The sequence below is a fragment of the Oncorhynchus gorbuscha genome, linkage group LG07, assembly GCF_021184085.1.
Source record: "Oncorhynchus gorbuscha isolate QuinsamMale2020 ecotype Even-year linkage group LG07, OgorEven_v1.0, whole genome shotgun sequence".
Classification (NCBI taxonomy): domain Eukaryota; kingdom Metazoa; phylum Chordata; class Actinopteri; order Salmoniformes; family Salmonidae; genus Oncorhynchus; species Oncorhynchus gorbuscha.
Genome location: NC_060179.1, coordinates 76,351,705 through 76,362,941, shown reverse-complemented (window position 1 = coordinate 76,362,941; position 11,237 = coordinate 76,351,705). Strand labels below are relative to the sequence as shown.

The 11,237-nt window shown below is 40.2% G+C and overlaps 1 protein-coding gene across 3 annotated transcripts; it reads right to left on the bottom strand.

Annotated features, from left to right (window-relative positions):
* Window positions 1–244: 244 nt before the first annotated feature.
* On the bottom strand, window positions 245–10,995 carry LOC124040367 (ribonuclease T2-like). 3 transcript variants are annotated; one of them, XM_046357501.1, is made up of 11 exons: window positions 10,905–10,995; window positions 10,660–10,713; window positions 4,014–4,097; window positions 3,648–3,702; window positions 3,464–3,513; window positions 3,255–3,312; window positions 3,060–3,124; window positions 2,840–2,953; window positions 2,674–2,719; window positions 1,846–1,917; window positions 245–1,599 (listed from the first exon to the last, which is right to left on the bottom strand). In XM_046357501.1, exons 3-11 carry the CDS (start codon window positions 4,088–4,090, stop codon window positions 1,405–1,407), a joined length of 732 nt encoding a protein of 243 aa, XP_046213457.1. In that variant the 5' UTR covers window positions 4,091–4,097; window positions 10,660–10,713; window positions 10,905–10,995; the 3' UTR covers window positions 245–1,404. The 3 variants fall into 3 exon arrangements, with proteins under 3 accessions (XP_046213457.1, XP_046213458.1, XP_046213456.1); XM_046357502.1 differs by lacking the exon at window positions 10,660–10,713 and having other exon boundaries at window positions 10,905–10,975; XM_046357500.1 differs by having other exon boundaries at window positions 10,660–10,908.
* Window positions 10,996–11,237: the final 242 nt, after the last annotated feature.

Genomic DNA, 11,237 nt, shown 5'->3' with positions numbered 1-11,237 from the left:
TTTGAGTGCCTGGACTTGGAGTTTTTTATATCATGTAATACATTTTGTGTATATAAAATTTCTTTAAATGTGTAATTTATTGTAACAGACTGAACAATGCTAGACAATGTAAGACAGGTATACTGCCTCTGTTGGCCATTGGTGTTGTGTAGACGTTTCCTGACCTCTTGTGGCATGTAGTTGAATGTGCATATGTGGATTCACTAAAATGCAAATTGCAGGGGTAAAGAGTATGTACAACTGCTGCAATAGAAACATGTGTTTAATTAATTGTCAGTAAAAAAATTACAGAGGATCGGAGCCATATCAAACAAAGCCACCATTTAAAACCAAAGCGTATCCCACAACTGAAATGAAATCTAACTAACTTAACAGCAGAAACAACATCAGTTTCAGATACAATAAGTACAGTATATCTGATTAAATCATGATCATCATTCCAACAAATTATGGAGATGGCATTACTAATGTAAACCAATGCGTTTTAACCACCACCATACACAATCGTAATTACTCAACACTTTTAACATCAAAACATATTTCAAGAGTAATGGAGGCAGTGAATAGACTTCTTCATAAACTGTGCATTCAACTTTAGATTTTGTTTGACAAAAAGAAGGACCATACTTTAAACAATTTAAATAATAATTTAAAAGCAAATTTCATACTATTTTACTGGTGGTATTAGGGTTATAATGATCAGTTAGAGCGTTGGGCCAGTAACAGAAAGGTTGCTGGTTCAAATACCTGAAGCGACAAGGTGAAATATCTGACTATGGCGAACCCTGTAAAACAACACATTTCACTGTACCTATTTTTTGTATGTGACAATAAAACATTTTTTATATATTTGTATGACATATTTGGCAAAGCACAAGATTTAAGGACCTTATATCACTCTTAGTATGCCATTTGCGTATAAATGATTTATAAAACATTATATAGGAAGTATAGGCTTTCAGGAATGTTATCATTAAAAGCTGATTTATTCCCTGAGTTAAAACATGATCAACCTGCTTCTAAGGATCAAGCAGAACACAGAAAACACATGAAAAAAAGTTGTAGACAAATTCATTTGGAAACAGTTGTGTTTTTAGTACTTTAGAATAGTATTTCTGAGCTAACTCACACTTAGTAGAACCTTGTATCTACACTCTCAGGAAAAAAAGGTGCTATCTAGAACCTTAAAGGGTTCTTCAGCTGTCCCCATAGTAGAACCCTTTGAATAACTATTTTTGGTTGCAGGTAGAAGCCTTTTGAGTTCCATGTAGAACCCTTTCTACAGAGGGTTCTACCTGGAACCAGAAAGGTTTCTCCTATGAGACAGCCGAAGAACCCTTATTTCGAAGAGTGTGTTCCATGTAAGATATAACTGATTATAGAGTAACCAGACCTCACTAGCCACTACATTGATGGCTTCCCCTTAAGGGGAGGGTAGTAGACAGGTGTGGCATGGTCACATACACTAAACTCTGTACCTTTAACATTGAGGAAGTCAATTAGTCTCAGAGTGTCTGTCTCAGAATGCTCACAGTTGGCAAGTTGGAAGTCTGAGTTGAAGCAGATCTCGATCTGGCCCAAGATTTGCACCTTCCCACCCTGTGAACAAGAAATAACTTAGTGATACGTTCTCGATTCAGGGTTAGGTTTCATGATTTAACATTTTAGTTGTGTGAAACAAATACTATTTATGTAGAATGATTAAGGAAATGTATTCTAAATACAAAATTGTACACAATCCACATAATCCTCTACTCTTCAAAGAAAACCTGTAGGCAAATTCAATAACTAGTTGTGCTTGAGTTTGCATTTTACCAAAATAAAAATATTTAAAACACATGATACCTTTGGATGAATACACTGAATCTTTGGTTTCACACTGTAGAAGTTGAAAATGATTCCTTCGATGTGGTCAAACTAAAAACACAGAAGAAGTACATTTAACCATGAGTATTCATCACATGCTATTGGATGCATGCACACGTCTCAGTCATTTTTTAAATTTATTTTACCTTTATTTAACCAGGCAAGTCAGTTAAGAACACATTCTTATTTTCAATGACGGCCTGGGAACAGTGGGTTAGTTAACTGCCTGTTCAGGGGCAGAACGACAGCTCGGGGGTTTGAACTCGCAACCTTCCGGTTACTAGTCCAACACTCTAACCACTAGGCTACTAGGCTGCCGCCCCATTTCACTGACAGTAGGTACGTACAGATGTAATATCTTAATTTGATTACCCTGTTGCAGGAAATGTGAAGTGTATTTGAGGTTTAAAAAGGCTTCTGAAGTTTGTAATTTCCACTTTGAAATTTCTGACTTGAGTTTCCCTTACGAAAAATGTATCAACCCTTACAAAAATGTCCATTAATTACACACAATAATTCACATTGACCTGTTGCTGCAGGATTATTTTCCTGCTGTAGCAAACTGGCTAAAAATCAAGATCCTACATCTGTAAACAGGAACAGTAAGTCAAATGACTTGGGGGAGTAAATGAAAAACTATGGCGGGTTTCCCATAACACAGGGTTTCATTTAACACAGTATAGTGTGTTTCTTGATATGACGCAGAAATACTTGCCGTTCTTTAAGTCTAACTTTAAACATACAGCAATTTAATATCAGTGCAAAATGCCACTGTCCTTGGTAATGTAGTAATAATGATGTACTTACAGTGTAGTACGCCTCCGAGGGCACAATGTTAAATTTCTTCATCACTCTGAAGACATACAAAGAATGTATAACTAGTAGAAACATAAATCAGGCTTCAGGGTATACAGACCAAATATTATCCCATATGTTTCATGAGGACACTCTATTGTTAATTCAGTACACTTACCCGTCAAGGTCTACCGTGTGATACAGCTCCAGGACTTTGCCAAAGTATTTGTGTTGACTGTTTAGGGACTCTGCTTTTGCAGCACACGTTCCATGTTTTTGCCATTCATATTGCCTGTAAATAGAATATCAAATGTGCTAACATTTGTTTAGAAAAATCTTCTTACCTGAAAATATAACAATGACCTGGAGTAAAGTATTTATACAAAATTAGAACAGACCAGAATTCAGAGGATGCTGGAGTTATAAGATCCGGCCACCACTTCTGCATATCTGGAAGTAGGTCCTGTAAAACATAGTCACCATCAAACATTTCTCTTAAATTTTTAAATTATCAACACTTGACTTTTGACTTCAAAATGATTTTTTTGTCACGAATAAGCAATTTTTTTCTTCTTCCCCGCAGCAGAACATACCTGGATTAGAGTTACATTGAAGTGCCAAGATGAATTGCATTCCTGGCCTTTATCTGGCCTGTAACACACAGACATTGTGCAAATATGTACAAAGATAACAGAGTCCACGACAGTCACTCAAACTCAGAAAACATGATAATTGGGTTGGGGGCAAAGGCAGCATCTTCAGTGCTTTATTTTTTTACTGAATATTATTAAGTCATCCTTACCACAGTCCATGCAAAGTCCAGTAGTCAAATTTGGGATCACAGTGTTCCATCTGCAAATCAAAATGTTTATTTTGTCATACAAGGTGGCACATCTGGACACTTATGGCCACCGTATCAATTATACAATCAGACCAACACATGACTCGTAGAGTTTATTATGCAATGAAACCATAAAGTAGCTTACACTGCAAAATGTGCTTGGCCAGTGTTGAGTCAGGATCAATTTACTCCACATATGCCTGAAATAAAGCAGAGTTACATTCAATAAAATAGTAACATTAGCATGATCAAAGTGCCTCACTCATTTAATGGCCATTAATTTGCATTGAGACCTGCTACGGAATGACACCAACTCAGTGGCCCTGTGGGTAGAGTGTCCTGGGTTTGGAAGGTTGGGGGATCAATCCTAGCTGCCTCACACTGACCTATGAGCTGTTGTGTCTCAAAAAGACTACTTACATTGGAATGAAGGGCTTGATGCAGAGGCCATTAACCAGACAGATACGCCTACCAGTGCATTAACCAGACAAACAGGCCTACCAGTACTTACGGCGACGCGAGTACGAATGAGGAAGACATCAGACCACAGCCAAGGCACAGCAGGACAACAAGCGCCAAAGATTTCATGTTTACGCTGAAACAAAGAAAACATACCATTAGGATAGGTCGATTTTGGACCATAGCTGGATTGACATGATCTGTAGGCCTAATATATTTGTTGGTAGGCTAACTCTTACAATTATAACGCCTAAAACTTCAATTGCATATGCCACTTAAATCATAGGTGGAATTACCACAGGGGATAATCAGAAAAGGTTGATTTGTCCCCAACAATAATTTATTTAAAATAAAACCTCTCATTCCAAAATCATGGGCATTAAGATGGAGTTGGTCCTCCCTTTGCAGCTATAACAGCCTCCACTCTTCTGGGAAGGCTTTCCACTAGATGTTGGAACATTGCTGTGGGGACTTTCTTCCATTCAGCCACAAGAGCATTAGTGAGGTCGGGCACTGATTTTGGGCGATTAGGCCTGGCTCACAGTTGGTGTTCCAATTCATCCCAAAGGTGTTCGATGGGGTTGAGGTCAAGGCTCTGTGCAGGCCAGTCAGTCAAGTCCTTCTACACCAATCTCGACAAACCATTTCTGTACAGACCTCGCTTTTTACACGGAGCTTTGTCATGCGGAAGCATGAAGGTCCTTCACCAAACTTACCACAAAGTTGGAAGCACAGAATCATTTAGAATGTCATTGTATGCGGTAGGGTTAAGATTTCCCTTCACTGAAACTAAGGAGCCTGAACGATGAAAAACAGCCCCAGACCATTATTCCTCCTCCACCAAACTTTACAGTTGGCACTATGCATTGGGACAGGTAGTGTTCTCCTGGCATCGGGCAAACCCAGATTCGTAGGACTGCCAGATGGTGAGCGTGATTCATCACTCCAAAGAACGTGTTTTCACTGAGTCCAATGGCGGGGAACTTTACACCACTCCAACCGACGCTTGGCATTGCGCATTGTGATCTTAGACTTTTGTGTGGCTGCTCAGCCATGGAAACCCATTTCACGAAGCTCCCGACGAACAGTTCTTGTGCCGACGTTGCTTCCAGGGCCAGTTCGGAACTTGGTAGTGAATGTAGCAACCAAGGATAGATTATATTTCATGCACTACGTGCTTTAGCACTCGGCGGTCACGTTCTGTGATTTTGTGTGGCCGCGACGCTGTTACTCCGAGAACATTCCACTTCGTAATAACGGCACATATAGTTAAATCGGGGGGTTAACCTGCTCCAGCAGGGCAGAAATTTGAGAAGCGGACTTGTTGGAAAAGTGGCATCCTATGACGGCGACACTGTGAAAGACACTGAGTTCTTCAGTACGGGCAATTCTACTGCCAGTGTTTGTATATGTATATATGTATATGTATGTATATGTAAAAAAATGCAACATTAAAATATCTTGAATCAATAATTATTTTTCTCTCTGTTTTGAGAGTCTTTAGGTGCCTGGTGGCAAACTCCAAACGGGCGGTCATGTGCCTTTTACTAAGGAGTGGCTTCCCCCTGACCACTCTACCATAAAGGCCTGATTGGTGGAGTGCTGCAGAGATGGTTGTCCTATCTCCACAGAGGAACTCTAAAGCTCTGTCAGAGTGACCATCAGGTTCTTGGTCACCTCCCCGACCAAGGCCCTTCTCCCCCGATTGCTCAGTTTGGCCCGGGCACCCAGGTTTAGGAAGTCTTGGAGGTTCCAAACTTCTTCCATTTAAAAATCATGTTCTTGGGTAACCTTCAATGCTGCAGAAATGTTTTGGTACCCTTCCCCAGATCTGTGCCTTGACACAATCCTGTCTGAGCTATACGGACAATTCCTTCGACCTCATGGCTTGGTTTTGGCTCTGACATGCACTATAAACTGTGGGACCTTGTGTGTGTGTGCCTCTCCAAATCATGTCCAACCAATTGAATTCAAATCAAATCAATTGTTATGTTACATGCGCCGAATACAACACACCTTATTGTGAAATGCTTACTTACAAGCCCTTAATCAACAACGCATTTTAAGTAATAGAGTAAAGAAAATAGTTACCACATAAATTAAAGTAAAAAGAAAATGATAATCAAAGAGTAACAAGAAAATTACATAACAATAATGAGGCTATATGCAGGGGGTTTCCAGTACCAAATCAATGTGCGGGGGTACAGGTTGGTCGTGGTAATTTGTAAAGTGACTATGCATAGATAACAGTGAGTAGCAGCAGTGTAAAACAAAAGGAGGGGGGGGGGGCAATGTAAATAGTCCAGGTGGCCATTTGATTAACTCTTCAGCAGTCTTATGGCTTGGGGGTAGAATTTCTTAAAAGAGCCTTTTGGTCCTAGACTTGGCTCTCCGGTACCGCTTTCCGTGGGGTAGCAGAGAGAACAGTCTATGACTTGGGTGACCGGAGTCTTTGACAATTTTTTGGGCCACCTAATATGTAGGTCCTGGATGTCAGGAACATTGGCCCCAGTACTGGGCCGTACGCACTACCCTCTGTAGCGCCTTACGGTCAGATGTCGAGAAGTTGCCATACCAGGCGGTGATGCAACCGGTCACAATGCTCTCAATGGTGCAGCTATATAACTTTTTGAGGATCTGGGGACCCATGCCAAATCTTTTCAGTCTCCTGGGGGGAAAAGATGTTGTTGTACCTTCCTCAAAAGTGTCTTGGTGTGTTTGGACCATGACAGTTTGTTCGGTCTGAATACTTTCAGAAGGCACTAACAAATATTCACACACACACACACACAGTTGAAGTTTGATGTTTACATACACCTTAGCCAAATTCATTTAAAATCAGTTTCACAATTCCTGAAATTTAATCCTAGTAAAAATTCCCTCTCTTAGGTCAGTTAGGATCACCACTTTATTTTAAGAATGTGAAATGTCAGAATAATAGTAGAGAGAATGATTTATTTCAGCTTTTATTTCTTTCATCACATTGCCAGTGGGTCAGAAGTTCACATACATTCAATTAGTATTTGGCAGCATTGCCTTTAAATTGTTTAACTTGGGTCAAATGTTTCAGGTAGCCTTCCACAAGCTTCCCACAATAAGTTGGGTGAATTTTGGCCCATTCCTCCTGACAGAGCTGGCGCTCCTGGCTCGCACACACACTTTCCAGTTCTGCCCACAACTTCCTATAGGATTGAGGTCAGGACTTTGTGATGGCCACTCCAATACCTTGACTTTGTTGTCCTTAAGCTATTTTGCCACAACTTTGGAAGTATGCTTGGGGTCATTGTCCATTTGTGACCAAGCTTTAGCTTCCTGACTGATGTCTTGAGGTGTTGCGTCAATATATTTACATAATTTCCCTACCTCATGATGCCATCTATTTTGTGAAGTGCACCAGTCCCTCCTGCAGCAAAGCACCCCCACAACATGATGCTGCCACCCCCGTGCTTCACGGTTGGGATGGTGTTCATCGACTTGCAAGCCTCCCGCCTTTTCCTCCAAACATAACGATGGTCATTATGGCCAAACAGTTCTATTTTTGTTTCATCAGCCAGGGGACAATTCTCCAAAAAGTACAACCTTTGTCCCCATGTGCAGTTGCAAACCGTAGTCTGGCTTTTTTATGTCGGTTTTGGAGCAGTGGCTTCTTCCTTCCTTCCTGAGCGGCCTTTCTGGTTATGTCGAGATAGAACTCGTTTTACTGTGGATACTTTTGTACCCGTTTCCTCCAGCATCTTTACAAGGTCTTTTGCTGTTGTTCTGTGATTTATTTGCACTTTTCGCCCCAAAGTATGTTCATCTCTAGGAGACAGAACGCGTCTCCTTCCTGAGCGGTATGACAGCTGCGTGGTCCCATGGTGTTTATACTTGCATACTATTGTTTGTACAGATTAACGTGGTACCTTCAGGCATTTGGAAATTACTCCCAAGGATGAACCAGACTTGTGGAGGTCTACAATTATTTTTCTGAGGTCTTGGCTGATTTATTTGGATTTCTCCATGATGTCAAGCAAAGAGGCAATGAGATGGAAGGTAGGCCTTGAAATACATCCACAGGTACAGCTCCAATTGACTCAAGTGATGTCAAGTAGCCTATCAGAAGCTTCTAAAGCCATGACATTCTCTGGAATTTTCCAAGCTGTTTAAAGGCACAGTCAACTTAGTGTATGTAAACTTCTGACTAGAGGTCGACCGATTAATCGGAATGGCCGATTAATTAGGGCCAATTTCAAGTTTTCATAACAATCAGATTTTTTTTTTATACCCTTATTTAACTAGGCAAGTCAGTTAAGAACACATTTTTATTTTCAATTACGGCCTAGGAAAGATGGGTTAACTGCCTTGTTCAGGGGCAGAACGACAGATTTTCACCTTGTCAGCTCAGGGGATTCAATCTTGCAACCATACAGTTAACTAGTCCAACGCTCTAACCATTGCACTCCACGAGGAGCCTGCCTGTTACGCGAACGCAGTAGAAGCCAAGGTAAATTGCTAGATAGCATTAAACTTATCTTATAAAAAACAATAAATCATAATCACTAGTTATAACTACTAATCCAGTTTAGCAGGCAATATTAACCAGGTGAAATTATGTCATTTCTCTTGCGTTCATTGCACGCAGAGTCAGGGTATGTGCAACAGTTTGGGCTGCCTGGCTCATTGCGAATTAATTTGCCAGAATTGTACGTAATTATGACATAACATTGAAGGTTGTGCAATGTAACAAGAATATTTAGACTTAGGGATGCCACCTGTTAGATAAAATACCGAACGGTTCCGTATTTCACTAAAATAATAAACGTTTTGTTTTCGAAATGATAGTTTCCGGATTTGACCATATTAATGACCAAAGGCTCGTATTTGTGTGTTATTATGTTAGAATTAAGTCTATGATTTGATAGAGCAGTCTGACTGAGCAGCAGCTGGCCCGTAATCATTCATTCAAACAGCACTTTCGTGCGTTTTGCCAGCAGCTCTTCGCAAGCACAGTGCTGTTTATGACTTCAAGCCTATCAGCCTAATGGCTGGTGTAACCAATGTGAAATGGCTAGCTAGTTAGCTGGGTGTGCGCTAATACTGTTTCAAACGTCACTCGCTTTTAGATTTGGAGCAGTTATTCCCTTGCGCTGCAAGGGCCGCAGCTTTTTTGGAGCGATGGGTAACGCTTTTTCAAGTGTGGCTGTTGTCGATGCTTTCCTGGTTCGAGCCCAGGTAGGGGCGAGGAGAGGGACGGAGCTATACTGTTACACTGGCAATACTATAGTGCCTATAAGAACATCCAATAGTCAAAGGTATATGAAATACAAATGGTATAGAGAGAAATAGTCCTATAAATACTATATTAACTACAACCTAAAACCTCTTACATTGGAATATTGAAGTCTCATGTTAAAGGGAACCGCCAACTTTCATATATTCTCATGTTCTGAGCAAGGAACTTAAACGTTAGCTTTTTTTTACATGGCACACATTTTTACATGGCTCATACATGGCACATATTGCATATGGGCACATATTACTTCCTTCTCCAACACTTTGTTTTTGCATTATTTAAACCAAATTGAACATGTTTCATTATTTATTTGAGGCTAAATTGATTGTATTGATGTATTATATTAAGTTAAAATAAGTGTTCATTCAGATTGTTGTAATTGTCATTATTACAAATAAAACAAAATACAAATCGGCCGATTAATCGGTATAGACTTTTTTGGTCCTCCAATAATCGGTATCTGCGTTGAAAAAGCATAATTGGTCGACCTCTACTTCTGACCCACTGCAATTGTGATACAGTGAATTATTAGTGAAATAATCTGTCTGTAAACAATTGTTGGAAAAATTACTTGTGTCATGCACAAAGTAGATTTCCTATCCGACTTTCCAAAACTATAGTATGCTAACAAGAAATTTGTGGAGTGGTTGAATAACGAGTTTTAATGACTCCAACTTAAGTGTATGTAAACTTCCGACTCCAACTGTAGGTAGACGAACTCCAACTACAATAAAACTCAGTCTTCATATTTTGTTTCTTCTTAATATAAAGTAATACGCATGTGTGTCACACCTGCTCCGGCTCTTTCCCTCGGCGCTCGTGAGCTCCCCAGCACTACACACTCCTGCCACCATCATTACGCCCACATGCCTTCCCCTGTCGCGCATCAGCGATTATTGGACTCACTCACCTCTGTCATTACCTCCGCTATATATGTCTGTTCCCCTATTCAACATTGATTGTCATATGTCCTTGTGCTGACGCTGTTCCGGTCTTGTTCCATGTCTGTTGCAATTAAATGTTTGACTCCCTCATAACTGCTTCTCTACACACCACAATTTCTCCCTTGACTTAAATGTTTTTAGCTTATTATATAATACTTTAATTTTAGTCTATATAGCATATGTAATAACATGTATAGGCTACAATGGTTTAAATTGTGTAATTTTTACATTGGTGCTTGCCAAATACTATTGAGCTGATATTTGCGCCAATCAGCGCCACGGTTTGCTGTCAAGTCAAATAATCGAGCCTGTTTTGCAACTCTGTGTAAACCGTCGTGGGGAGCGTAACTTGAGCTTGCATAATAGAAGGCTATGTGTTACTTTCATTATTTTACAAACACTGTCTCCAGCTGGCTACACGTAGCCTAGACTATGTGGGTACATTTTCAATATAGCCTACGAGTGACACAACATGTTCTTACCTGTGTTTTGTTCTTTTGTTCTTGTGGATAGATGTAAAAGCCCGCTACAGTAACCTGACGTATACAGAACTAGAAGTTTGTCCAAGACCATTTAGATGAGGAAATATTTATATTGTTTTATAGATTAGCAATATGACATCTCACTGGTATCACTCATGGTTTAAAATTAGATAGCCACTACGATTCGACGTCTTGTTGTAGAAAATATGGTGGATAAATGAATATGTCTTATTCAGGCAGTTTACCTTTGGAAAAAATGTTCACGGTTCCTGTCTGTGTAAGTAGGCGTTCCCTCTCTCACGTGAGCTTGCTTTACCGTGTAAGACCAATGGTTATGGTCTATTTATTTTCCTTTCCCAGCTCTCCCCACCTGCCCCGCCTGACCAGAAAAACATAGCCAGTGAGATATTGGGCAGCCCTTCAAGGTGCCAGGGGCAATAAGTAGACCAGAATAGCCACGCTCTGAACTGAAAAAATGTGTGGATGTCTCGCTTTCTCTACAGTCTCTGGTAGTAGCCAAGAATAATGAAAGTGTGAAATTGTTTTCCTGCAACAGAGCTGAGTCTCACGCAATGGTG

Coding starts and splice junctions, on each gene's coding strand:
- LOC124040367 (XM_046357501.1), bottom strand. CDS start 4,090: ATGAAATCTTTGGCGCTTGTTGTCCTGCTGTGCCTTGGCTGTGGTCTG. Junction 3,703..4,013: donor TCATTCGTACTCGCGTCGCC/GTAAGTACTGGT, acceptor GCTTTATTTCAG/GCATATGTGGAGTAAATTGA. Junction 2,720..2,839: donor CACACGGTAGACCTTGACGG/GTAAGTGTACTG, acceptor GTATGTCTTCAG/AGTGATGAAGAAATTTAACA.